At 54.7% G+C, this 24,410-nt stretch overlaps 3 protein-coding genes across 5 annotated transcripts in view; 1 reads left to right on the forward strand and 2 right to left on the reverse strand.

Moving 5' to 3' along the window:
- The window catches only part of STAG1 (STAG1 cohesin complex component), a 159,713-nt gene extending 148,861 nt beyond the window's left edge, over positions 1-10,852 (reverse strand). Inside the window, exon 1 of one of the 2 annotated variants that reach the window (XM_064666687.1) lies at positions 10,727-10,852. The gene's annotated coding sequence lies outside the window, so the exon portion shown is untranslated. Of the gene's footprint in view, positions 1-9,023; positions 10,131-10,726 lie in introns of those variants that run through there. The other variant, XM_064666688.1, reaches the window with a different exon arrangement.
- A 4,589-nt stretch (positions 10,853-15,441) lies between these two features.
- On the forward strand, positions 15,442-18,568 carry SLC35G2 (solute carrier family 35 member G2). Its single transcript, XM_064666720.1, has 2 exons — positions 15,442-16,089; positions 16,807-18,568. Exon 2 carries the CDS (start codon positions 16,829-16,831, stop codon positions 18,056-18,058), a length of 1,230 nt encoding a protein of 409 aa, XP_064522790.1. The 5' UTR covers positions 15,442-16,089; positions 16,807-16,828; the 3' UTR covers positions 18,059-18,568.
- A 583-nt stretch (positions 18,569-19,151) lies between these two features.
- Positions 19,152-24,373, reverse strand: SCLY (selenocysteine lyase). Of its 2 annotated transcripts, none has more exons than XM_064666718.1 (14): positions 24,271-24,373; positions 23,990-24,155; positions 23,806-23,918; positions 23,622-23,722; positions 23,360-23,510; positions 22,945-23,072; positions 22,701-22,865; positions 21,981-22,087; positions 21,640-21,676; positions 21,214-21,297; positions 20,962-21,064; positions 20,724-20,799; positions 19,903-20,091; positions 19,152-19,383 (listed from the first exon to the last, which is right to left on the reverse strand). In XM_064666718.1, the coding sequence occupies exons 2-13, from the start codon at positions 24,037-24,039 to the stop codon at positions 19,932-19,934; spliced, it is 1,275 nt and encodes a 424-aa protein (XP_064522788.1). In that variant the 5' UTR covers positions 24,040-24,155; positions 24,271-24,373; the 3' UTR covers positions 19,152-19,383; positions 19,903-19,931. The 2 variants fall into 2 exon arrangements, with proteins under 2 accessions (XP_064522788.1, XP_064522789.1); XM_064666719.1 differs by having other exon boundaries at positions 24,348-24,363.
- Between the last annotated feature and the right edge of the window lie 37 nt (positions 24,374-24,410).

Genomic DNA, 24,410 nt, shown 5'->3' on the forward strand with positions numbered 1-24,410 from the left:
GCTCACGTTCATTCAGGTACATCAGAAATAGCTCAGGATGACCAAATAAAACCTGAAGTTAATTGCAGAATGTGTCAGTTAAACATCAAAAACAAACCAGACAGTAAGAATATACTGGAATAAGCTGCTTAGGAAGTGCAGTGAAACTTCCAGCAATTAAGAGATTAGACAAGCATCTGTCAAGAATATTGTAAATTATCTTCCCCCGAGATAGAGAAAGGGATCAACTCAAGGTCTTTCTTCTTCTCTTGTTTGTTTAGTGTTCTTTCAGGAACAAAGAAAGGCCAGAAAGAGCCAGTAAAGTAAATAAATAACCATTCTAGTACAAGTCCATTGTTGTAGTAAAACACAAGACTGGATAGAGGTCTCAGAACACTACAGTTTTAATACCTCTTAATGGCTGTAAAAGCAAGATGAATTTGGACCTAGAGTTGGGTCCCTAGAGATTCCACCAATGCACAAAAAAAAAAAAACCTCAGTGAAAAAAATCAAATTAAAATCAAATCAAATAATACATCCCAATACCAGTCCTTTCACTAAATAAAACTTCAATGGTAGAAGTCTTTCTAGCTTATATTCTCATAACACAGCATGTCCCAGTTAGGGGATGGAGACATGCAAGCGATAAAGCCTTCGCAATTTTTCAGAAATAAACTTCTGTCCTAAAGGAAAATAATTATAGAACAAAATAATAGCTTGTTTCTGCTTGAAAGCCAGGGGTAGAAGACTGCAGAGCAGGTATTACATGGAACTATTATCCACTTGAACACTTTGGGTAGCAGCCCTCAAGAAAACATACAGCAAGGTTAAATCTGGGCTGGTAACACAGGAAAACTCTTATCAGCTGGAGAGCAAGGAAAGAGATTGCAAGGAACAGCATCTGGAGGGGGCAGGGTGGCCTTGATTTTTTTATCACATCCGATCAGGACATGTAGAATTAGTGGGGAGAATGTGTTAGAGGCACTGGGTTCCACCAGTGAGAGCACAGACACCACCACAACAACAAAGTCACCCAAGAGCCCCCAGGAGAGGGGGGGCAGCAGAACTGGGCTGTTCTGTGCAGGGACACTTTTGCTCACCTTCCCACTGCCCTTGGAGGCACAGGCAGTTCTGCCCCTGAGCTCAGCAGCCAGCCCTTGGCCAGGCTCAGAGCAGCTTACATTGTTCTCTCACCTCGTGCTCCACTCGGACATCTCACACCGCCCAAGCACACAAGTGTTGCTGTGTCCTGCTGCTTGTTCTGCTCTCCCCATCCACTGTCTGCTCAAGTTCCTCTGGGAATTTCATCCAAAATAAATGTTCTCTCCCAAGCAAAGTTAGCAAAAACATTTGCTCCTTATGTGAGCTCTCAGTAACTTGCCTGCTTTGGAGCAAACACAGATACAGCACAAAAGACACCCAGCTGACAGGGTCCAGTGGAGCAACTTTATGGCAACAGACAAAGAATTCCCAGCCTGGTTTTCAAACCTTGAGAGTCTGGTGTTCAGGAGTGGCTTGTGTTCTCACAGTAACAGCCTGATGGCTGTCAGACCCCTGGCCCTCCCCACAGAGCTGCAAGGATGCACTGGAGGTTACTCTCAGTGTGGCAACACAATCTGCTCCTTAAGCAAAATCTGCAAAAAACAGCTCTTGTAGTCCCAACCAAGCTACCACTTACTATTCTGCAGACAATTAGTAAAAAAAAATAAATAAATCCGCGTAGATTGACCAGTTTAAGTAACAACAATCTCATTAAAGCCACAGAACAGGTCAACTACAGGCCTTTACTCTAAAGCAGGAAAGCTCAGCAGGAGTTTCCCACTGAAACCCACAGAAAACAAAAATAAATGTGTGTTTACCACAGTCAAAAAAACCCCTTATTAACCTCATATTCGAAAATTAATTTGAATAAGTTTTGTTGGAACAGAACAAAAATAATCAATCTACAGCTAAAAGCCTAATACAGGAATTTCCAGTCTGGATGGTTGGTCTGTCAGAGGCATATGTTATTTGGAACAAGATTGGAGTAACTGCCTAACAACACCCATCTCAACCACAGGCGTGCTCATCCCAGCCATCTACAACAATGTAAAAACCAAAGTTCCCCCTGAGGATTCAAAAAAATCCCCAGCAACCAAGTCCCAAAGTGCCTGAACTCCCAGCGAAGTAAAAACAACACAAACGAGGCCGGTCTGGGTCTTAAGGCTCTGGTCTTTGTTGGCTGTTAAAAGGCAAGCCTGGTGAATGTAAGATGATATTCAGATCATTTCTAACCTTCTACCAACATGTTCTTCCCTTTCTTCCCCACAGCTTTTTGTCTCCTCGGCTCCAGCCTCCGCTGCAGGAACTCTGCCAGTGACGTCAGGGCAGGAAGAGCAGGCCTGTTCTCAGTAACCTGAGCCACTCTGCTGCTTTGGAACCTTCTCTGAGAGCCTGGCATTACCCACACTTTGGCCAGAGGTTAAACAGGACCCCTTTTTCTTACATCCATGTAAAACAGGCTAGGTCAGGGGGCTGCAGGAGCAGGAATGTCTTTGCAGGGCACCAACACACCCTCCCCCAGCTCACGACAGGAACAGCCTGTTTCTCTCTCCCCCCGTCCCCTGAGTTGGTGCAAAGGGAGCTTCCCGGGAATTCACTTCTCCTACAGAGCTGCAAGTCAATGTTTTTGTACATCCCCTGCTCTTTAATGATGTAACTGCTCCACGAGAGCTCAGCTCCCCTGTGTCAGGCTCTCCTCTGGCAGCAGCAGAGAACCCACACACCCCCTCAGCATTCCAAGGGCACAAACAACTCCAGTGGCACTTGGGGACACTTCACAGTGAAGCTACTGGTCACTGCCCAGTGCTGGGGGTGAAGAGATCACAACTGGGGAGCTACAAATCAGTGCTGGCTGTCCCCCACTGAATCTCTTTGTGCCCCCAGACAGCCACTCTCTCCTGACACAGCCTGAATGCAACTCCCAGAGAGGATCAACATCAACACGTGGCCTCTGGGACAGGGGCTAAACAATAGCTAAACTCTGGATGGGGGTGTTATCAAAGCATGACTTGGGGTCAAGGAAGTTGTTTGAGGGACAGACAACAAAGGAGCTGACTGCCAAAAATTTATGGGCAAGGAAGATGTGAAAGGGTTACTCTGAGCTGTGCATTTCACAATAAAATGAACTCCATTGGTGACAGACACTGCCAGTACCTCAGAACTCACTGCAGAAAATGCTGGTGGTACCTCCTGGCACTGCAGAGCCTCCAGGTTCTGCACAAATGCTCTGGATGATGCTGAGCAATGACACCCTCCTGCAAAAGGCCTGGCAGAAGCCGCCGAGAAAACATTCAGAAAGTTTACAAAAGGATACACTTTCCACCTTAGAAGTTTTGTAACAACCCCTTGGTCCAGGAAATAATGGCAGGTACAACTGACAGCTCCTCTCCCTGCTCCTAAATGTGACACTTCACCTCCCTTGATTCCTACTACTCCCTAACCTCCTTGTTTTTTCCTTCTCAGCTTTCCACCAGGACTCTGAATCCACCACCAGCAACGAGAATCAGAAAAGCAAGGCACACCAGTGGGAAAAGCTTGTCCTACCAGCTCTAATGGCCAAGGCATTCACAAACACTGACCTCAAAGCCAAGAGATTCCCAATTCATCAGCCACCTCAGGCAACAGGATTTACACAAACCCCTCCCCAGTGCTCTCAGTCCATGACCTGGTGCTCTCCAGTTACACCAACAGCAACACAAGTGTGTGAAAGCTTTCCTTTGCACAGCAACACAAGCAGCTTCTCTGGTTCCTTCAGGGGAGAAAACTGTAACAGTTCAGTATTGAAACACGCCCAGAAAAAGGGAATGATTGGGGCATTTCACTGTAATTCCTTTTCTCGTAGTGCCAGTGGGTCACACCTGAAATCTGGCATTGCCTGTGTTCTCCCACTCGTTCTGAAAGTGAGGAAACCCCCAGTCAGGGCACAGGCTGGGCAGAACAGGCTCCCTCCTCCTGTTCCATGTTACACTCCAGTGCTGGGGATATTTGAAAGGACTCAACCACAGGTTCTCACTGTCATCCAACCTACTGTCCTCTCCTCCACCTCAGCCAGTGGACAGTGCTCCAATAACCCAGCCTGGCCATTTTCAGTGAAACAGTATAACACTGCATGTGTCCAGCATCTTGGAAAACAGCACAGTAATCAGTATTCAAAATTTCCCTAAAACATTTTGAAACAGGAATTACATTCCAGCTCCATCTTACCACTTTGGCAGAGAAAACTGCTCCAAATGGAGCTTACAGAGACAAAAGATATTAAAAAAAATCACTGGTGACTGGGGAAAGCAAAGGAGATGCACAAACCCACAGAAATGATGCCATTTCCTCTGAACAGCTACACTGACCCTTTCTAGAGGGATGATTTCTGCAAATACAAGCAGAACAATCAGCTAGTGCTAAAACAGGAAAAGCCTCAAGGAGCTTAAGGAAAACACAGGGAGCATGGAACAGAAAGGAGACGAAGGATAAACCAGAACAAACCAGCCCTGCTCTGTAACTCAGAGGGCAGAGCAGCCCAAGTCAGGGCAATGTTTCTGAGAACCCCCTCCCAAGGCTGGGGAACTTCCCTGACCACCTGAGCTCTCCTTCCCTCCCACTGCCCTTGCCAGGGCACCATGGGCAGCAGGGACAGGGATCCTCAGGGCTGAGCACAGTTTGGGAGCAGCCAAGGGAGGGCAGCCCCTCTCACCTCAGCCCTGCACACTGGGGGATCTCTGCAGGGCTCATTTGCACTCCCTGGACTGTATTATTTGTTTTGCAGTATTGCTGCAACCCTGTTGTTTTGTTTGAGTCCTTTTAAGGCCAGTATCCAACAGAACAGGCCTATAGGAGTGTATTCTGTGTGCACATCCTTCCCCCTTCTTTCCTCCAATTCCACGATCAATAATTATCAGTCTATGGACCAATTTCCACCAAACTCAGGAAAACAGAGATAGCAAAATATGGAAGTTCCCCTACATTTTTAAAAATATTAATTTCTTAGAAAAAGGATGTTTAATTCCTCTCCCACAAGCAGTGTCCCAGCAAAGTAAGACTACAGGAAAAAAACAAAACTATGAGACACCAAAGAAGCCACATCAGTGAACCAGAAAAAAAACAGCCTTCAAAAAAAAATTCCACTGCTTGAAGCAGTGCTTACTCTTAGCACAATTCAGAGCTGGGTTTACTCTCTCAGCCAACACTGATGTGACAGCCTAGTGAGCCTAACTTAGTAAAAACTATTCTAGAAAACAGATCCATAGGCAGCTAAAGAAACAATGGCATTTAGACAGGGAAACCAACCTCCCTTCTGCACAGGAAAGTCATGTTCCACAAGCCCACGGGAGTTCTCTCAGAGCTGCCCCTTCAGCACACACCCATGGACAAAGCCTGCTCTAATTCCCAAGGGACATTCCACAGGACTCTTCACAAAGGGCTCCTAAAGAAATGAAGCTGCCATGGTAACAATAGGCCTTGGCCAGGTTATGTGGTAAGGACAGAGGAAACAGAGAGCAAACCAAATGTCATCTCTGACAGCAGGGCAAGGCCACCAGGGAAGTCCCACAAGAACACAGGGCTTGGAGCAGCCTGGTCTAGTGGAAGGTGTCCCTGCCCAGGAGCAGAACGAGAGAAGCTTTAAGGTCCCTTGCAACCCAAACCTCCCTGGGACACTGAATATGTGCTGGAGGCCAGGCTCTACCTCTGGGAGAGGAGCAGAACACCAACAACTTGCTGGTGACACCAAGTTCCTCATGGGAAGGCTGCAAAGAGGGGAAGAACAAACACGGGCTACAGAGAGCAAAGCTGGCAGAGGGAGGCCAGGAAAGGTGAGGAGTGCCCCAGGAATCCCAGGTTTACACACAGTGGTGGCTCCACACTGACCCCCAGGACAGCACACCCAGCTGAGGGCTCTGCACCTCCACCTGCAGCAGCAGGGGCTCGACCTCCAGCACCAGTTTTCCCCAAAAATACTCTTGCCACTGACCTTGCATCACCTCTAGCAACTCCTTACCCTGCTGGCCCTGACTCAGTTCAGTCACTGGGCAGAAAAATGCCCCTCCCAAGCAGATGGGTTTGCCAGGGAGGGAAGGGTCAGGGCAGCAGCAGCACAAAGGAAGGGGAGAGCTGTGCAGCTGTGGAGGCACACACTGACTCCTCTCTCAGCTGTGGCAGAGCAGCTCAACCATCTTGTGCAATCCCACTGGCAGCAACAAGCTCATGTGGTCCTAATGAACAGCCCTAGGAATTAACAATGCAAAGCTGGCACATTTATCATTCATTTAAGATGGAATTCATTACCCATTTCCCAATGAAGTTTCACTTGCCATTTATAAACACAAACATCTTCCTGGTCCTTGGGGATTCTAACCCTAAAAGAACAGAGAGAAATCCTCATGTGGGGGAGAGCAAACAGACACTCAGCTTGTTATTTGATTTGTTTCAAAAAACACCACCACATGCTATGCCCTAGTATATAAAAAAAAGTATCCAAGATGAATTGCTTTGATTTTTATTACTTTATTGTAGAAAAATATTTGACATTTAGAAGCATTTCTGACACACAGGACAATCCCTGTGCAACTCTACAAAGAAATATCTTTTTCTATGAGCTGAACAATCTGTCAACACTGTTTTCACTCAGCTAACCTGCCAATATAATACAAACCTGCTATATGGAGAGTTACAGAATACAGACTCATCAGATTTATTTATAGAATAAATAATGTATATGCTGCTGAAACCCTGCACAGCAAGGAGCACAGTTGGCTGGATGTTGCCTCGTGCTGCTTTCCAGTAAAACATCACTTTTGGGAACCACCTGAAACAACCTGCCCTTCAGCTGAGGCAGGACAGGCTTAAGAATCCAACCTCCTGCTCTTAATATCGAGATAAAAGATGAATTACTGAGTGGCTGAACTCCCACTATGCTCCCACACCACAGTGCTGAGAGGCCTGTCCCACCTACCCATGTGCAGCCAAGGCCCTTCTGAGTCTTCTGAGACTGAGCCTACAAACACACCCTGGGCAGGACAAGCAGCTCTGGGGACAGGGAGAGCACCACAGAGCAGTCAGGGGCCTGAAGGGATGGAAAGCCTTGTATTTGCACCACTTGTACCCAAGATGGAACTACCTGCATTTATAAATGGGCCCTTTCTCCCAAAATATTCCAAAATTAAAGCAGAGTTACCAAATTTATCAAGTTTATGTTGTACCCACAGTCCAAAGCAGGACACGTGTGACACTGGTTGGTCCTGATGAATCTTCCTCTGGGTTCCTGGGCACTGTCCCTCGAGGGACACACAACCTGCCACGTGCTGAAATCATTGCCTACGCTCAGACTTCCAACAGGACATGGCAAAAATTAGCCAGTGGCCACAAAATCCCAGCTAAGGAGAAGATTCCCCCTGCAGCTCCTCCCCTTCAGCTCTTTTAGCCAGCTGAAGGTGGGGTTTGCCTTTAAAAATATTAAGAGTGAAGCTTCACAAAACAACACTTGTTTTTGGAAGTGTATTTGCAGACTGAAAAGTTGCAACCAACAGTCACAATAATGCTCTCTAAACCACTCACTTTCTAAGGGAATAAAGAAATAAGTCATTGTGTTCTGATCACATATTGAACACCCAAACCAACAAAGGTACACCAGTATGGAAAAGCAAAATACTGCATATCCCTAAAAGGCCTGCTAGAAACAGCAAAACCATCTTCTGCTGGTGAACTCCAACTCTGCAGGATTTCTTTCTTGGAGAAGAAAGAAAACCAACTCTGCTCCTTTCTATCTTTAGCCAGAGGAGCAGACACAGTGGCACTGCAGGGGAGAGATGACAACCTGCGATGGGAGCTTCAGAGCTCCACGTGATAAATGAGAGTGACTCCAGCAAATCCCCAAAACTTTAAATAAAGCATGAAATATCGTGCAGATGCTGGTTGGCATTTTAAGTCCTGAAGCCAGTACACCAGATTTAGACAAAGCACCTCCTTATCTTGGCACCAGAGCTGGCATCACCTTCTGGGTCTGACTCCAAGCCCCAGAAGGCAGAGCCAGGTCTCACCCAGTAGTGCTGAGTCCAAAGTTAGGCTTTAATAGTCCCAAACCACTTCAGTTTGCTGCTTTCAGTGTGTCTTGTGTTCACTGCAGAAACGGCACTTTGGAATTTTCAGCAGGGTGGGCAAGTCTGTTGTGCATGTTCCCAGAAAACAGGTCAGAAATGTTTCAGGAAAGGCACGTTCATATCCCAGTAAAAGGATTTTTCTTAGAAAGTCATCACCATTTAGCATTTCGGCCCCACTGCATCCTTACACTTCTAGGAGCTCACTTGCCTACTAAAATGGTATTTAAATTACCAATATTTAGCCTTATATCAGGGCAAGCCTTTGCAACAGAGGGAAAGAAAGGAGAGAATCCAAAGTCACCAGCATGAACTTGAGGTACGTGTTCTTATTTCAAATCAAAACATATTCACTTGTTGAGTTTCTGACTATCCCAAGGAACTCATTTGGTCAGTGCATCCCAATATTTAATGTTCACAAACCTTCTCAGCTATCAGAAGGTGACTGCAGTTGCAGAAGTCACATACAAGTCTACACAACACGAGGGCAGGTTATGGACAGGGACAGGAGCTGAACAGCTCAGAGACTCTAGAGCAAAGCTCCAGTACCAGGGTTTCAGCTGCCCTCACAACTTCTGACCACTGCATTGTGTGGGCATTTGGCCATCAATGCTGCCTCTCTCAGTGAGCTCATCGACTTCAGCACGTTTGTAAAACATCAGGAACCACCCCAGCCCGTGGGCTGCCGACGGCCAGTGCTCTGAACACAGGGGTGGGGACCCGCTCCTCTGAACCTCCAAGTGCTCATTAGCTCTGCAAAGGCACTGCTTTCACTACCCACCCCCACTGCTGCACATCCACAGTGTGCCCATGAGAAGCAGCAACCCAGAGTATCAACTGAACACTCTCTGGTGAGCAGCCAGTAAAAATTACACCCTCTCAGATTCATCACAGCCCTACAGCCAGGCCCCTGCTCACCAGGAAATCCTGCTGCATCACGGGTTGCCTTGTCATTTCCAAACGCTCTGCACCCACCACGTGTTTCTCAGGCTTTCCATCAAAAAGTCATCACAGTTGAGTCAGAAAGAAAGAATAACTTGGCTTCTAATTCTGTAAAAGTAAGAACTTCTTCACACGGTCAGAACACCTTTCCACAGCCAACCTGCACACTGCCTCATGGCCCTGTGATTTCCTCATGGATGGATGGACTGTGATGTTGAAACACTCATCAAATGTCCCTGCCATCTCACCAGACAAGGCAAAACTACTCTGGATCCAAAGGATCTGGACTAGCCCTTCTCCAACACCACCCCTATCACCAGTGTAATAACTGAGCAGTTGAGCAAGTCTTCAGAAGCCTGAACCCAGGCATTAATGTCACCCATTCCCCCAAACACAGACACAATTCAAAAGCAGTTGTGTCAGTGGTGTGACCTGAAGAAGGTTTTTTGTTCCTCAGCAACTTAATAGATGCCATCACTAGACTAACTCTGCACAGCTGCAGAATTGTGTGGAACACAACTGAAATAATCAATACTTACAAAGCAGCTCAATTTAGTTTAATTAAACTCACACTGTCTTACCAGAAGCTAAGTTTTTTGACACTGGTATTGGCAGTCACATCCCTTTAAGTTGCTCTATGGATACTACAACTATCCTCTTTCTCCCAAGTCCCTCTCGGTCCCAAGCAGTGCTCCCGCTGCCTGTTCCGTCCCAGGAGCACGGGATAAGCCGAGTGTGGCTGCCCAACACTCCCAGCACGGGCCCGGCACCGTGTCTCCAGCACAACCTCTGCCGTGAGTCCAGCAGCTCGGGCCCAGCCTGGCGTCCTGCCTCTGCCCGCTGCCAGCCCCGGGCAGGGGGCACTGCCTGTACCCGGCTGCTCCGGAGGCACAGCCCCGGCCCGGGACCCCGGCACCGCCGGCACCGCCTCCCCGCCGCCGCCGGGCTCAGCCGCCGTTCCCGCGCCGAGCCCGGGGCAACCCCGGGGCTGCGTGACCCGCCTGTGCGCCGGGCGAGCCCGGGGCCGCCGCTCCGGTAACGGGATGAGCAACAGGAGCGGGGGGTGCCCGGCCCGGGGCTGCCCGTCCCGTCCCCCCGGAGCCCGGCCAGGGCTGGGGCGGCCCGGGCACTCCCGCGGGCCGGGTCCCGCCGGCGGGCCGGGTCGGGCCGTGCCAGAGCGGGCCGGGGCCGCCCCCCGGCTCCCGCAACTTTCCCTCCTCCTCCTCCGCCGCCGCCGCCCGGGGCCGGCCGGGGCCGGGGCCGCCGCCACCGAGCCCCGCGCGGCGGAAGCGCCTCCCCCGCTCCTCCCGAGCATCCCCCGCCGCCCCCGCGGGCCCGGCGCGGCCCGGCGCAGGGCGCAGGCCCGGCGGCGGGGGAGGCCGCCCGGCCCGGCCCGGCCCCGCGCCCCCGGCAGCCCCGGCGGGGACAATGAGATGGCGGCGAAGAGCGCCGCGCCCGGGGGACCCGTTGCTCCGGCAGGAGCCGCCCCGCCCCGCGCCGCCTCCTCTTCCCTCCCCTCCCCTTCTCCTCTCTCCTCGCACGGGCAGCGCCCGCTCCCGGCCCGGCCGCCGCGGAGACCGAGCGAGCGAGAGCGGCCCCGGCCCCGCTGCCCCCGCCCCTCGCGCCTCCATCTTGGATCGGCGCCTCCCGCGCGCTCCCTCCCCGCGCGCCGCGCTCACCTCGGGCCGCGCGTCGGCGGCGCCCCGGGAGCGGCCCGGGAGCGCGGCGGGAGCGGCGCTGGCGGCGGGGTCCGGCGGGCGCGGGCCGGGGCCGGGCCGGGGCGGCGGCGCTGGCGGGGCCCGTTGGGCTCAGCGGGGCCGCGATCCTAAACCGCCACCTGGCGGCATTTCCGACCCGCTCGGCGCAGCCGCCCCGCGCGCCGGGCGCGCAGCGCCCCCTGCCGGACGCGCCGCCGCACTGCCCGCCCGTGCCGCGCCCGCGCCGGGGAGGAAGGGGCGGGGCCGGGGAGAGGCCCCGCCCCCGGCGCGCGCGGCGCGCGGGAAAACGTCTTTCGCGCGAAAACGGCCGCGCGTGCGCTGAGCGGATACGGACACTCGGGGGGGGGGGCGACTATCGCGACAGAGAGGGGGTGGTTCCGAGCTTCGTGAGGCCATGGGGACCGGGACACCGGGGGGAGGGGGTTGACTATCGCGACAGAGGGGGGGTGGCCCCTGGCTCCGTGCGGCCGCGGGGACAGGGACACCGGGGGGGGTGACTGTCGCGACAGAGGTGGCGGGGGGCGGCCCTGAGCTCCGCGAGGCGGCGGTGACAGGGACACCGGTGACAGGGGCGACTGGCGACAGAGCGCGGGCCCAGGGCGGGCCGGAGCGCCCCCAGCCCGCGGCGGTGCCGCCCCAGCCCGGCCGTGCGGAGGGCGGGCCGGCCCCGCCGGGCCGGGGGTGCCGGTGCCGCGGCCCGTGGCGGGGCGGGACCCGCGATCCCGGTGATCCCAGTGATGCCGGCGGGGGGGCAGCGGGAGCGGGCGCGGGGGGCGCGGCCGGAGGCGGCGGCGCCGGGCGGGGCTGCGGCACCGACACCGGTACCGTGAGTGTCGGGAGCCCGAGCGGGGCCGGGGCGCGGCGGGACCGAGTGGGCAGCGGCCGCCCCTCGCCCCCGTGCCCGGGGGCTGTGCCGAGCCCGGTGCCCCCAGAGAGCCGCCCTCCCAGCGGCCGCAGTTGCCATCGCGCGGTGGCCGCACGGCTCCGGTGCCCCGCTGTCCCCCCGCGCTGCCGCGGCCGTGCCGAGCTCTGCAGCTGCTTGGGAGAGGATCCAAAGCAGCACGCGAGGTATCTCTAATCTTAACCTGTCCTCTGCTGTCGTGAGCCCCAAGGTACCTTCCCGTGCTTCATCTATTGTACTGTACCTCTTACAGCCTTTCCTAAGCTAACCAAGCTGGTTTCCTATTTTCCTGTGCTGGAGGGGACTGTACGTCAGCGTTGAGGTGTTGTTCTCTGTTCTCTCCCCGTGTCTGGAATTGTGATCTGAGGGGATCTGTTTGGGAATGGGAAGTTTTCGGGCAACAAAATCACTGTCATGCAAGTGTTGCTCTGCAGAGGTAGTAGCTGCAGCAGGCAACAGGCATGAACGGAGAAATTAGAAAATAGTATTTTTTCATGGAAATGGACACCTATGGAGCCCTTATACAGCAAGAGAATAGGTTAGAGAAAGCAAGGGTGTCATATACAATCCCACTGAAACCACGTGTGGTGGCTTTAGAGAGCTCACAAATACAGCTCATTTTTTGGGTAGCAAAATATTATCAGGAATATACTGACAATTCTTGGGGCTGAAGTGTAGGGTTTATATTTGTGTTCTGTGAAGGCTGTGCTGGTTCTTCCCTCAGGCAGCGCTGCTGGACACGACTCAATTAATCTGAAGACACAGGACACCGGTTTGTTGGTTTGTGTATAATGTTTGTCCTTGTGCTTAAGTGCTAAAGACTCCTTTCATGTAATTGCTCCTTCATTTTCTTAAATACCTTTTGCTATTCGTTAAATTTTAATAAAGACTCGAGTTTCTTTGCATGTATTTTTAATACCATTGATTTGTATCAATCTGGCTAAAAAAGGTAAAGGTACTCGGACACCACGTGAGTGTAGATCCCTTGGCATGTGCAGCTGCCTGAACTATCAGTCAAGCACCTGAGAATCTCCAGCAAGGTTCAGGTAATTTAATGGTGCTGAATCAGGAATTTAGGAGATTTCCCTCTCCCTGGTAAGGCATCAAAATAAACCCCTCATGTTGAGAAGTCGCTGCACGGAAGTGCTTAGTGAAGGTGGCACGAGTTCAGTCAGTCCTGTGGGTTTGCAGGGGTGGGAGGGTCTGTTGTATTGTCTAATGTTCAGGGAGAATTGTCAGTCCGTAGTTCTCCTGTAGAGATTGCTCCCACCCCTCTGCCAAACTCAGCCTGACCCGTCAGGATTGTGGGATTTTCCACAGAAGAGGCACAGGAGCTCCTCTTTCAGAGCCCAGGGATGGCTGAGCTCTCATTCCCCACTCCAGAGGGGCTGCAATTGCCATGTCTGTGAGTCCTTCCCGATAGCAGTGCAGTCACCTGACTGATTAGAACTGAGCTGGCAGAAGATGAGAGTATTTTTCTGTGAGTTTACTGAAAATTGGTGGTTAGAGTCACCACTCAAAGGCTTCCCTCCTTCAGGCATGGCAAGGAGAGCTCAGCCTCCCACCCCCGTCAGTCAGGTGGCAAATAATCACCTATTTCTACCTGGGTAACCAGCATATGCAGTGACTGACCAAGGAGGGGACTATTTGGAGGTGTTTTTTTTCCTTTTAAGAGAAATCATGGTGTGTGTACTATTAATGATTTGTGCCATTTGCTGAATCCACAGGAAAAACAGGGTTCACACTTTGGCAGTCAGTGATTTCCATGAGCTGATGATTGAAACGGGTGCCTCAGGTTGTTGTTTGAATTGGGGATGTTTGTTTTGTTATGTAACTCGAGGGTTCTGCATGTGCTTCATCTTCAGCCTTGTATTAAACTTGATTCGAAACCAAATTACATTTTTTCATAGAAAATGTAAATAAACCATGTTATGTTTCCAGATATGAAGGGAAAATAAAAACTTCGCGTCATCTCCACAAAAGGCACTGGCAGAAAGAGCAGTAGCAGGTTGTCTGCACAGGCTGTGCTGATCCCTGTCTGTTTTGAATGTGTGTCAGGGACACGCTTCAAGGATTTGGGATATGCCCTAATCTCAGTCCCTATGGAAAATCTCACTGGTTAAGCAAAGCAAGGTCACCAAGGAGTGCAAATAATGTCCTGTGGGAGGGTTGACATCACATTTGTCACACACTCAGTATTTAGTAGGGAGAGTGAAATTTTGGGTTAAGCACTCCTGTTATTTTCTTGTTCTTTGTTAGGTCTCATCTCCTGCCTGTCACACGTGTTTGGCCTCCACCTTGCAGCCCTCCCAGCCCTTGTATTCCCGGTGCTGGAGTCCCAGGGAGCAGTGTGTGCAGCACAGCCATTTTGAGCTGCTGCTGCTCCTGAGCCATTGTTTTCCTCCAGAGAGATCCCTGAATACCTTACACACGTCCACTACCAGATTTGCAACTGTTTTGTTGAATTTGCAACTATTTGTTGAAAGATAATGTTAATGTCAGGAAGCAAGAAAGTTGCTGTTTGTGCTGTGGTAACAAATTAGCTGTTCTGGTTTTGTTTTCCTGGACAGTTGCAGCGTTTCCCCAGCTGTTTCTGAACCGAGTGACTGAGTTTACCAAGCAAGATCTGCTGTCACTCTAATAATAATGCCTGTTGTCTGCCTTCTGTCTTCTTTTCCTTCCACTTATTTTGTCCCTGATCCACGTGTTGTGCTTCGAATGAGGAAGATCCTGGTTTTGTTTAAGACAGCAAGGCAGAGCTGTGGGTTTGTAACACGGTGAAAACACCACGTAGGAAAAGCTGTGCTGGGGAAAACCACTGCCTCGCTAGGCTCAGGCACTTCGTTCTGCATTTGCATATGAAAGATTCTGATAACAATCTAGGGGAAGAAAAAGGGCAGGGAAGAAAAAGAGCAGGTGAGACAGGCAGGTTTCTGGCAGGTGTTTGTAAGCCTTTGACGGGCAGGTGTCTGTAAATGTTTGACGAGTTGTTCGAGCTCATACCCAGCTCGTTATTTACTTTCCCTGGCACTGCAGCTGCTCGTTCTCAAGCTCCCTGCCCGTGGAGCTGCCCTGGGCACTCTGGAACACTCCCCCCCTCGGCGGGTGCTGGGCACACTCTGGATTTGGGGCAGCAGCAGACCCGTGACCCACAGTGCTGGGCGAGGCCTCCTGCACAGACCAGGGTGCTTCTTGTCCTCGGACCCTCTCACTTGTGCAGGTGCGAACTGGTGCCGCCCTTCCTCCAGGGCTGGGGCCGGGGCTGCCCCTCTGCACTCCGGTCCATCCCGATCCCTGCCCTGCCTGCGGGGAGCAGGGCACGGCCGAGCCGGGGGGCAGCAGGGGGGGTGTGAGGAGAAAGGCCCATTGTCATGTAAACCGTATTTGTGAGGAGACAGGCAGTGCTTGGCTGTCACAGATCAGGGAGGGAGATAACGCCAAGGCTCAACCTGGCCGAGGTATTTCAGTGTTTGTGTGAGGAGCTGCTGCACACACGGTCACACTGCCTTGGGTCTGTGTTCTCCTGCACACACAGTCACAGTCACACTGCCTTGGGTCTGTGTTCTGCACACACAGTCACACTGCCTTGGTCTGTGTTCTCCTGCACACACACGGTCACACTGCCTTGGGTCTGTGTTCTCCTGCACACACAGTCACAGTCACACTGCCTTGGTCTGTGTTCTGCACACACGGTCACACTGCCTTGGTCTGTGTTCTGCACACACGGTCACACTGCCTTGGTCTGTGTTCTCCTGCACACACAGTCACAGTCACACTGCCTTGGTCTGTGTTCTGCACACACACGGTCACGCTGCCTTGGGTCTGTTTTCCCCGACAATCCACTGCCGTGCTGCTCAGCCCTGTTGTCCATGGGCGGTGCTCTGGCACACTCAGGACCCCCCTGCTCTGGTGTTCGGTCCTCCCCGGGGACAAGGACCGTGCACACCCAGCCCCTGCTGCCCCCACAGCGGCCGAGCCGGTGCTGCCCGCGGGGCTGGGCGGGCTCCGGGGATGGATCGCTGGAGGGGGGAGGATGGGTCCTCCCGGGCATTCTCTGCTCCGCAGCGCTGTGTGAGACACGACAGCAGGCACGGAATGGGGAATCTGCTCTGAATCATCACGCTGTAGGAACCTTACACTCACCAAACCACCTCTTGTTCCTTGGATCGATTCCATCAATAATTCTGGGAGAGATGGCTGAGGAGTGGTTTTGGCAAGGTGACACCGATTTCTTTCTCCCCATCTAGAGCTTTTTGGGTTGTGTGGCTCCCTTGGGTTTTACATTCTGTGCTGAGATGATTGTAACCCTTCCTCTGGGACGCCTGAGAGCAGCTGCTGCTTCTGTCTAGACACCCGGGCAAGGATGGATATGACGAAGAGCTGTTTTCCTCCTCTGGCTCGGGATTAAATCTCTCTGTCACAGGTAAGGTCTGCACAGGTTTATTTGCTGGGGTGAATAGAAGGCAGGGAAGGTTTCATTCTTCCTGCTGCCACTTCACGTGGAAGGGCTCTGCACAGATGGTGGGGGGTGCTGTGAAAACACATTTCAGTGAGTCTTTCTGCCTGAATTAACCTGCTCCCCCCTGCACAAATGACAGGCACCGCTTGTGTAGCGGGAAATGGACCTTCCCTGGGAGACAGGAGGGTTTAACACTGCCCAAGTATTGTTCAAAGATGTGTTGCTATTCATATGCTAACTGCTGACTTGCTCAGGGATGCTCCCTGCTTCCCTGAGTTGCTCTCTGTCATCTCCTCCAGCCAAATATCTCCTTGTAACACTGGCAAGCAATTAACTATCATTCATAATTACAGGGTAAAAAGCTCTGCAAGGAAACTGTCTCATTAGAGTAAGAATATACCAGAGTGCATTATACAAACCATACGTAATGAGAACGTGTCGTTTTCAAAAATTAGTGACTAAAATGAAGAGCCATGGGTGACTTTTAAGGAGATCCAAATGCCCCAAATATCAAAGGTATTAAGCAGTAACTCAGTGGAAAACTAGAGCAAAAACAAGAACAGTCTGCTAGTACTTGGGCTTTGTTGATAAAATCAGCTTGTAAACACTAACAGCATTTACATATTAATGAATCTCTCACTGACCATTAAATAACAGGGTATCTCTGGTTTTTTTCTTAAGACCAGGGCATTTCTCTAAGGAAATGGATACGTCTTCCCAAAAATACCCAGTCAAAAAGCGAGTGAAAATCCATCCCAACACAGTAACAGTGAAATACACTTCTCATTATCCCCAGCCAGGAGAAGAAGGATGTGAGGATGTTAATGAAGATCCTGGAGTATTTAAGGAGGATAATCCTAAGAGAAGACTACTGAGTGATGGGAGAAGGAGAGAAAGGACTTTTTTTGGTACAATAGACACCAAGCCAGCACAACTGCCCAAACCCGGTGAGGTGGGGCAGTGCCAGCATTTTCCTGAAGGGAATGCCCTGCAGTCCAGGAGGACGTGGGCAGTCCTGTTCGGCTCTGCCGTGGCTCACGGCTGCGTGGCTCTCATCACCAGATTGGCTTCTGACCGCTCCAAAGTGCCCTCCCTCGAGCTGATCTTCATCCGCTCGGTCCTGCAGGTGCTGTCCCTCACTGTGGTGTGTTACCACCACGAGCCTCCCTTCGGCCCCAAGGGCTACAGGCTCCGGCTCTTCTTCTACGGGGTGTGCAACGTGGTCTCCATCACCTGTGCCTACACCTCCTTCTCCATAGTGGCCCCCAGCAACGGAACCATCATGTGGAGGGCGACCACCACGGTGTTCAGCGCCATTCTGGCTTTCTTACTCATGGATGAGGGGATGGCTCACATAGACATAGTTACTGTGGTCGGCAGCGTGTTCGGCGTTTGCCTGGTCATGATCCCCAACATCGTTAAGGAGGAAAACTCTTTGCTGAGCACCTGGAAGGAAGCTTTTGGCTACACCATGACCGTCATGGCCGGCCTGACCACTGCCCTCTCCATGATAGTCTACAGGTCCATCAAGGACAACATCAGCATGTGGACAGCCCTGTTCACCTTCAGCTGGACGGGGACGCTGTGGGGAGCGGCCACCATGTTCCTGCTCCAGGAGCCGATCGTGCCCCTGGATGGAGAAACCTGGAGCTACCTCCTGGCCATCTGCCTGTGCTCCACCGCAGCCTTCCTGGGGGTCTACTACGCCCTGAGCAAGTTCCACCCCGCGCTGGTGAGCACCGTGCAGCACCTGGAGGTCGTCATCGCCATGGCCCTGCAGCTCCTCGTGCTGCGCATCGTCCCAGGCGCCTGCGACCTGCTCGGGGCCGCCCTCATTCTGGCCAGTGTCTTCTTCCTGGCGTGTCACAAACTCTCCTGGATGAATTTAAGGCAGCAAGATTATCAGGAGATTGTGGACTCCTCCATTAAATGAACCACAGCTTTGCTGTCTGAGTCTGGCTGTGACCACGTGAACATAACTCATTTCGGCTCCCGTGCCCCGGCGTCGTGGCCAGGCCCTCTCTCTGCCATTTCAGTTCTCAGCTGATATAGCAATGTTGGTGTTCCCAGACTCCCATGCCAGGTGAATTTGTTCTGCTGCACATAACCACTGACATTTTGTCATCCACAAAAGGGCACCACACAGGGTGCATGAGCAGAAGCACAGGCTGGCCCACAGAAGGGAAGGCCAAGTCACACGTGTTCTTCCTCCCCTTCCCTGGATAAGGCAGTACAGAGGGGTTCACTAGTGACTCTCATTCCTGTGCACTGTGGAAGTAGGAAAATGAGCAGTAAAACCATTGCAGTGGTCCGAGTTCTCTGTAATGCTTCTTAAGTTTTGCCTGCAATATTCTAAATGAAGTAATGTTAAATTTCTGTGGCTAAAACTTATGTTTCCTGTGTGTATAGAAGTCAGTAAAGCTTCTTGTGCTTTGTGGTTAAATTTCTGTCTGAACCAATGCAGGAAGCCCAGACCTCCTGTAAGGGAAAGAGAGCCCCAAATGCTGAATCTCCAGTTGTGCCACAGCTGGGAAAGGTCCCCAGGAACTACAAGGTCTGTGATGGATCAAAGATCTACCCCGAAGCAGAGCAAAACCCTTTCTATGGAACCACTTTTTCTAAAAGAGGTTTTGACTATTATGCAAAGGAGGGGGAAAAAAGGGAGAAAATAAAGATTGTGTTTGAGGACAAGGTGTGAGCACTGCTGGTAACACTGACCAGCCTGGAAGGCAGCAGGGACTTCAGTCAGGGTGCCTGGGTCCCACCACTGCAGTTAGAAAGCAGATCTACAAAAAGCCCCAGGGTTCTGTGGTTGCTAACACTGCTCCTGGCCATGCTAATGTCCAGCTGTAAAGAGAAAGGCCAGCATCCAAGACTCTGTCAGTGGTCTCCATGCCAACCAGGCCCAGCAGGCATCTCCCCACCCCAGCCGATTGTGCCTCTGTTCTGGGACGTGAGCATTTTCCAAGGAAAAATGCATCACTCAGATCACCCCAACCACTCCAGCTTCCCCCATGGAAAACACATTTTACTTGGAAAAAGCCACAGCAGCAGCAATTACTTTTATTCCTATGAATACCCCGGAGAGCAGGTTCCCTGACCCCAGCCAGCCCAGGTCTGTGTGACACCCACGTCCTCCCACGTCGCTGACCCCCGGTGCCAGGGGGACAGGCTTCCTCAGGCACTGGCACAGTGACAGCTGCCCCGACCACTGTTTCCTTGAAGAGCAGGAGGAGCTGGCAGGAGGAGTTGTGCCCACTGCAGGAAGGACAGGAGGAAGGGGAGCAGGTAAAGCAATGTGGTGCTGGGAAAGCCGTGCCCGGCCAAAAGTCCCTCTGGTAGCTCAGGGCAGGGCAGTTCCCAGCACAGAATCTTGCTGTGCTTCTATCAGCTGATTTCTCTCTGGGGCAGATGGTCTTTCTTCCTCTGACTGCTCAGACAGCAGGAAAGCTTCCTTTATGGAAAGTAACCAGGGCAAAAGGCTCCAGCTCCCACAGCTGCCGTGCCTGTCCCGCTCCGCAGGGAGCCGAGCTCGTGACTGTGCCTCACTCCTGCCAACACATGCCATGCCTGCAGCCAGCTGGGCACCTGCTGCCAGCAAGGAGCACTCGGCAGCAACACTCCCCAGGAGCCTCCCCTGAGCAGCGGGGATGAGTCCTGAGCCACCCCAGAGCAGCAAAGCCCCCTCCTCACACCCTCCCTGCCCCCCCAGGCACCCTGAGCGCAGACTGGCAGAGGCACCCAGGAGCCAAGCAGGGCACAGTCCCCCCCCAGGACCTGGGTGATGGCCGGGAGGGTGCCCAGGGCTACGGAGCGTGGTGCTGCTCCAGCTGTGCCACCGCCTGCAGCAGGTCCTGCACCGCCAGGTCCACGTCTGCCCGCGAGGTGTGCCGGCCCACGCTGAGCCGCAGGGCGTTCTGGGCCACGGCGGGGGGGATCCCACAGCCCAGCAGGATCGGGGAGGGCCTGGGACACAAGGGGTGGGCGGGTTGGACTGAAGGCCAAGGAAACACACACCCCATCAGGAACCTCCCCAGGCCGTGAGAGGGAGCCCATGTGCTCCAGGCAAACCTGTCTCCTGTACAGCACCCTGACTGCTGTCCAAGGGCAGCTGCTCTCACTGCACTTGTTGCCCTACGGAGGATCTGGCTCTTCCCCTCCCAGGAAGAACCTGTGCCATGTCCCCGTGGGTTGGCAACTCTGCCATATCTAAAGAGCACTGCTCTAGACCAGACCAAAAGCAGCTGCTGTTCCCACCTTCCCCAGAGGAGCCATCTGGAGACCCAAATGGGGCTGCAGTGAGTGAGCCAGACACACGTGGATATAAGGCAGGCTCCCTTCTGGCAGCGACAGGAGTTCCAAAGTACTTCCAAGCTCAGCTGGATCACCAAAGCCAGGAGGGACAAAGTCCCTCCAAGCAGCAATCAAGCGTTCCAACTGTGTCTCCTGCAATAATCCCCTTCCCAGCCCTTCAGCCCCTCTGGAAAGCTCTGCACTCTCTCTGCTTCAGGTGACACTGCCCAAGCCCCACACAGGCCCCTTCCCTGCCCCGTTTCCCTCCCTTGGCAGACCCCGGGCCCGGAGCAGCCAGCGCTTACCGCTCCCCCTTGTCCGAGTGGCAGGCGGCCCCCACGCTGGCCAGCAGCACCTTGCAGTGAGCCAGCACCCTGTGCCCTGCAGGGACACAGCACAGCTCTGCTCTGTGCCAGGGCCACCCTGCCCCACGGCCACCCTGCCCCACAGCCCTGCCCGCTGCCACAGTGGGCACGGGGGCTGTGAGGGGCAGGGGCTTGGCTCCGTGGGCACAGCACAGGGCAGTGCTGGGGGAAGAGCTACCTTGGAGGCCTGGTCCCAGGATGGAGAAGTTAGAGGTGTTGCAGAGTCGCTTGGAGCCCTTAAAGCGACTGTTGAAGTGGATCTTCTCCTTCCCAAAGGAGGCCTGGAGAAATCAGAGGGCTGTGAACTCCTCGAGGTTCACGAGCAGCTCTGCCCTGACGAGGGGGTGGCAGGGCCAGAGGGACATAACCCCCCCTGCTCCAGGCCCTGCTCTGCAGGCTGACACCCCAGGAAGGGCCCAGGTGTGCTCACCTCCAGCCTGGCCTCCAGGTAATCCCGGACATCCCGCATATGAGCCTCGTAGGCCTCCCAGTTCTTGCTCACCAACTCTGCAGCCTGAGGACATAAAATCCCAACACTCTGATACCTCCCCCTGTGTGTGGTCCCTGGAATGAGAGTCCAGCCTGGACTCTGTGATTGCCCTCTGTGATTGCCAGTTCCCTGTGTCCCCCATGGCCCCTCGGTGCCCTGAGCTGTGTGACTGCCAGGGCAGCAAACCTGCACCTCATCCCACTGGCACCAGAAAGCTCCATCTCCCTTCCGTGTAGTTCTCCTGCCCTCCTGCACCCTAAGTTTGTCACTTCTAATGATCAGAAAGCACAAGTGGCTGTCCCTGTGCTGGTTCTGCCAGGAAGCACCTGCAGGGAACCACTTCAGCCCTGCCCATCACCAGCTCACCTGGCCCAGGCCAGCGATCATCGGGGTGTTCTCGGTGCTGGAATGGAAGAGGGAAGAGTGAGTTATTTCTCTGGACCAGAAACCCAACCTGTGGCACAGACATTCCCTGGGTGGGACCCCTCAGCACTGGCACCTCCCTGGGAAGGGGGCAGTTCCACTCTGGGGTCCCACCTGTGGCAAAGCCTGAGCCCCAGGGAGTTCCACACGTGGACGCGTGTCCCTGCTGGGCCGGGCTGCTCACCCCAGGGCTGGCAGTGACAGCTGCCAGCTCAGCTCAGATAAGGCAGCCACCTGTGGCTTGGCCACCAGCCCCAGCTCCTGGGCCACCCCCCCCACCTTACCCTGGGCGGAAGCTCCTCTCCTGTCCCCCCCCGAAGAGCAGGGGGTGCAGGGGGGCCGTGCTGCCGGGGCCGCGCACGTACAGGGCACCGATGCGGGGGCCATAGAACTGTGGGACAGACAGCACTGTGACCTGGGGACACTGCCAGCCCCTCCCGTGCTCCGGCACACACCCACTGCCCTCCAGGGCTGGGCTGGCCCCTGCCCATCCCACGGGCACAGAGCACTGCAGGGCTGTTCCCCAGCCCTGGTCCCCTCCTGCTCCCTCCTCCAGACAGGGCCCTGACCCGCAGGGTCTGCAGAGCCCCAGCCAGCAGGAAAGCTTCGGCCACTGACAAGGCACTGAGCTGTGGGGCCACCCAAAGTCCCCCTGGCACCCCCACAGAGATGTCTGACAGGGCAAACAGTGGCTGGGCCAGGTGAACAAGGCCACACCCTGTGTCCCCCCATGGTGAGGAGGAGGGGCTGTACCCTGTGTCCTCATGGTGAGGAGGGGCCTTACCCTGTGCCCCCACAGTGAGGAGGAGCCATACCTTGTGCCCCCCATGGTGAGGAGGGGCCTTACCCTGTGCCCCCACAATGAGGAGGAGCCACATCCTGTGCCCCCACAGTGAGGAGGAGCCGTACCTTGTGCCCCCCATGGTGAGGAGGAGCCTTACCCTGGGCCCCCCATGGTGAGGAGGAGCCGTATCCTGTGCCCCCACAGTGAGGAGGAGCCGTACCTTGTGCCCCACGATGGTGAGATAGTCCACGCCCAGCTCCTGCACGTCCACACGCCCCTTGCCGATCATCTGGGCCGCGTCCGTGTGCAGCAGCACCCGGGGCAGCCCCTGCCCCGCCCTGCGCTGGTTGAGGGCTCTGACGCGCTGGCTCAGCTCCGCCACGGGCTGTGGAGGGTGAGGGGCTGTGTCCAGGGCCCCCCGCTCCCTGCTCAGGCACCTCTTTGCGGGGCTGCCCAACACTCACCATGATGACGCCGGTCTCGTTGTTGGCCAACATGAGGGACACCAGGCAGGTGTTGGGCCGGATGGCAGCGAGGACATCGTCCACCTCGGCCCGCCCGCTCTGCGGGGACACGGGCACAAAGGTGGCTTCTGCGAGCAGAGAACAAGCATGAGGTTTGCTGGGGAGCCCAAGGGCACCTGAGGCTGCCTGCACCCCGCTGGGCAGGGCAGGAGTGTGGGGCAGCAGGTGCAAAGGCATGAAACACGTTCCTGAGGGAATGGGGCACTGCTGGTGGAGCCAGAGCCCTTTTGGGGGAAAGGGGAACAGCAACAGGGGAACAGGGGAAATGGAGCTTGTAGGTCCCACCCTCCTCCACAGACATGCCCGTGGAGAGAAGTCCACCACGCAAACCTCACCCTGCCCCTGTGCCACCCACCTGCCAGGCTGTCCTTGCCCAGCTGCTCCAGGGGCAGGCGGATGGAGTCGTGCTCCACACTGGATGTCACGATGTGCGGTGTCCCCGGGCTGTCCCCGGGCTGGCTCTCGAGGAAGTGCCTGCGGGCAGTGTGGATCACCATGTTGTTGGCCTGGGGACAGGAGACAGAGCGAGGTGAAGGCCTGGAGGAAGCAGGTGCCCTTCGTCTCCACCGACCCCATCGCTGTTTGCTGGGGAGGGGATCAGGGCTCAGTGCTCCCACCTCCGTGCCCCCCGAGGTGAACACGATGTCCTCAGGCCGGGCCCCCACCATCTGTGCCAGGCTCTCCCTGGCTCTGCCAATCAGCTCCTTGGCCTTCCTGCCTGCAGGACGACACCTGGCAGCTCCCATGGCCCCCGGACACGGGTCTGGCTCAGGGAGCCCCCTTTGCCCCCCTGGTCCTTACCTGCAGGGTGAGCGCTGCTGGGGTTGCCCCAAGCCTGGCTCAGGGCATCCTGCACGGCCTGGGCTGCCTCGGGGGCCAGCGGGGTGGTGGCGTTGTAGTCCAGGTACACCCTCCTGGGGGCAGGGGCAGGTGAGGAGCACTGAGGGAAGGGGGGGGGTGGACACAGGGCAGGGCAGGGTCTCACCCCTCAGACGGGTCACAACGCGCCTCTGCCGGCTCCGTCCCAGCGCCCATGGCTGCCCGCACTGTCCCGTCCTGCTGCCAGCACCGCCGAGGCCCTGCCCTGGCCCCGCCCTGGCACCCGGGCACAAACACGTGGGCAGCACGGGGAAGACCAGGACCCGCCCTGCCTGTACCAACACCCACCAATCAGCTCCCTCCTGCCTGTACCAGCGCCCACCAATCAGCTCCCCCCTGCTTGTGCCAGCCCCACCAATCAGCTCCCTCCTCCTCTACCAGCCCCACCAATCAGTTCCCTCCTGCTTGTGCCAGCCCCACCAATCAGCTGCCCCGTTACAGCCGCGCTCCCCGCTCGCTCTCACGCGCCGTTCCCGCGGGCCTCGGCGGAAGGGGCGGGGCCAGGCGCGCGCGGTTCCGGCGCGCGG

Source organism: Pseudopipra pipra, chromosome 10 (genome assembly GCF_036250125.1).
Source record: "Pseudopipra pipra isolate bDixPip1 chromosome 10, bDixPip1.hap1, whole genome shotgun sequence".
Lineage (NCBI taxonomy): Eukaryota > Metazoa > Chordata > Aves > Passeriformes > Pipridae > Pseudopipra > Pseudopipra pipra.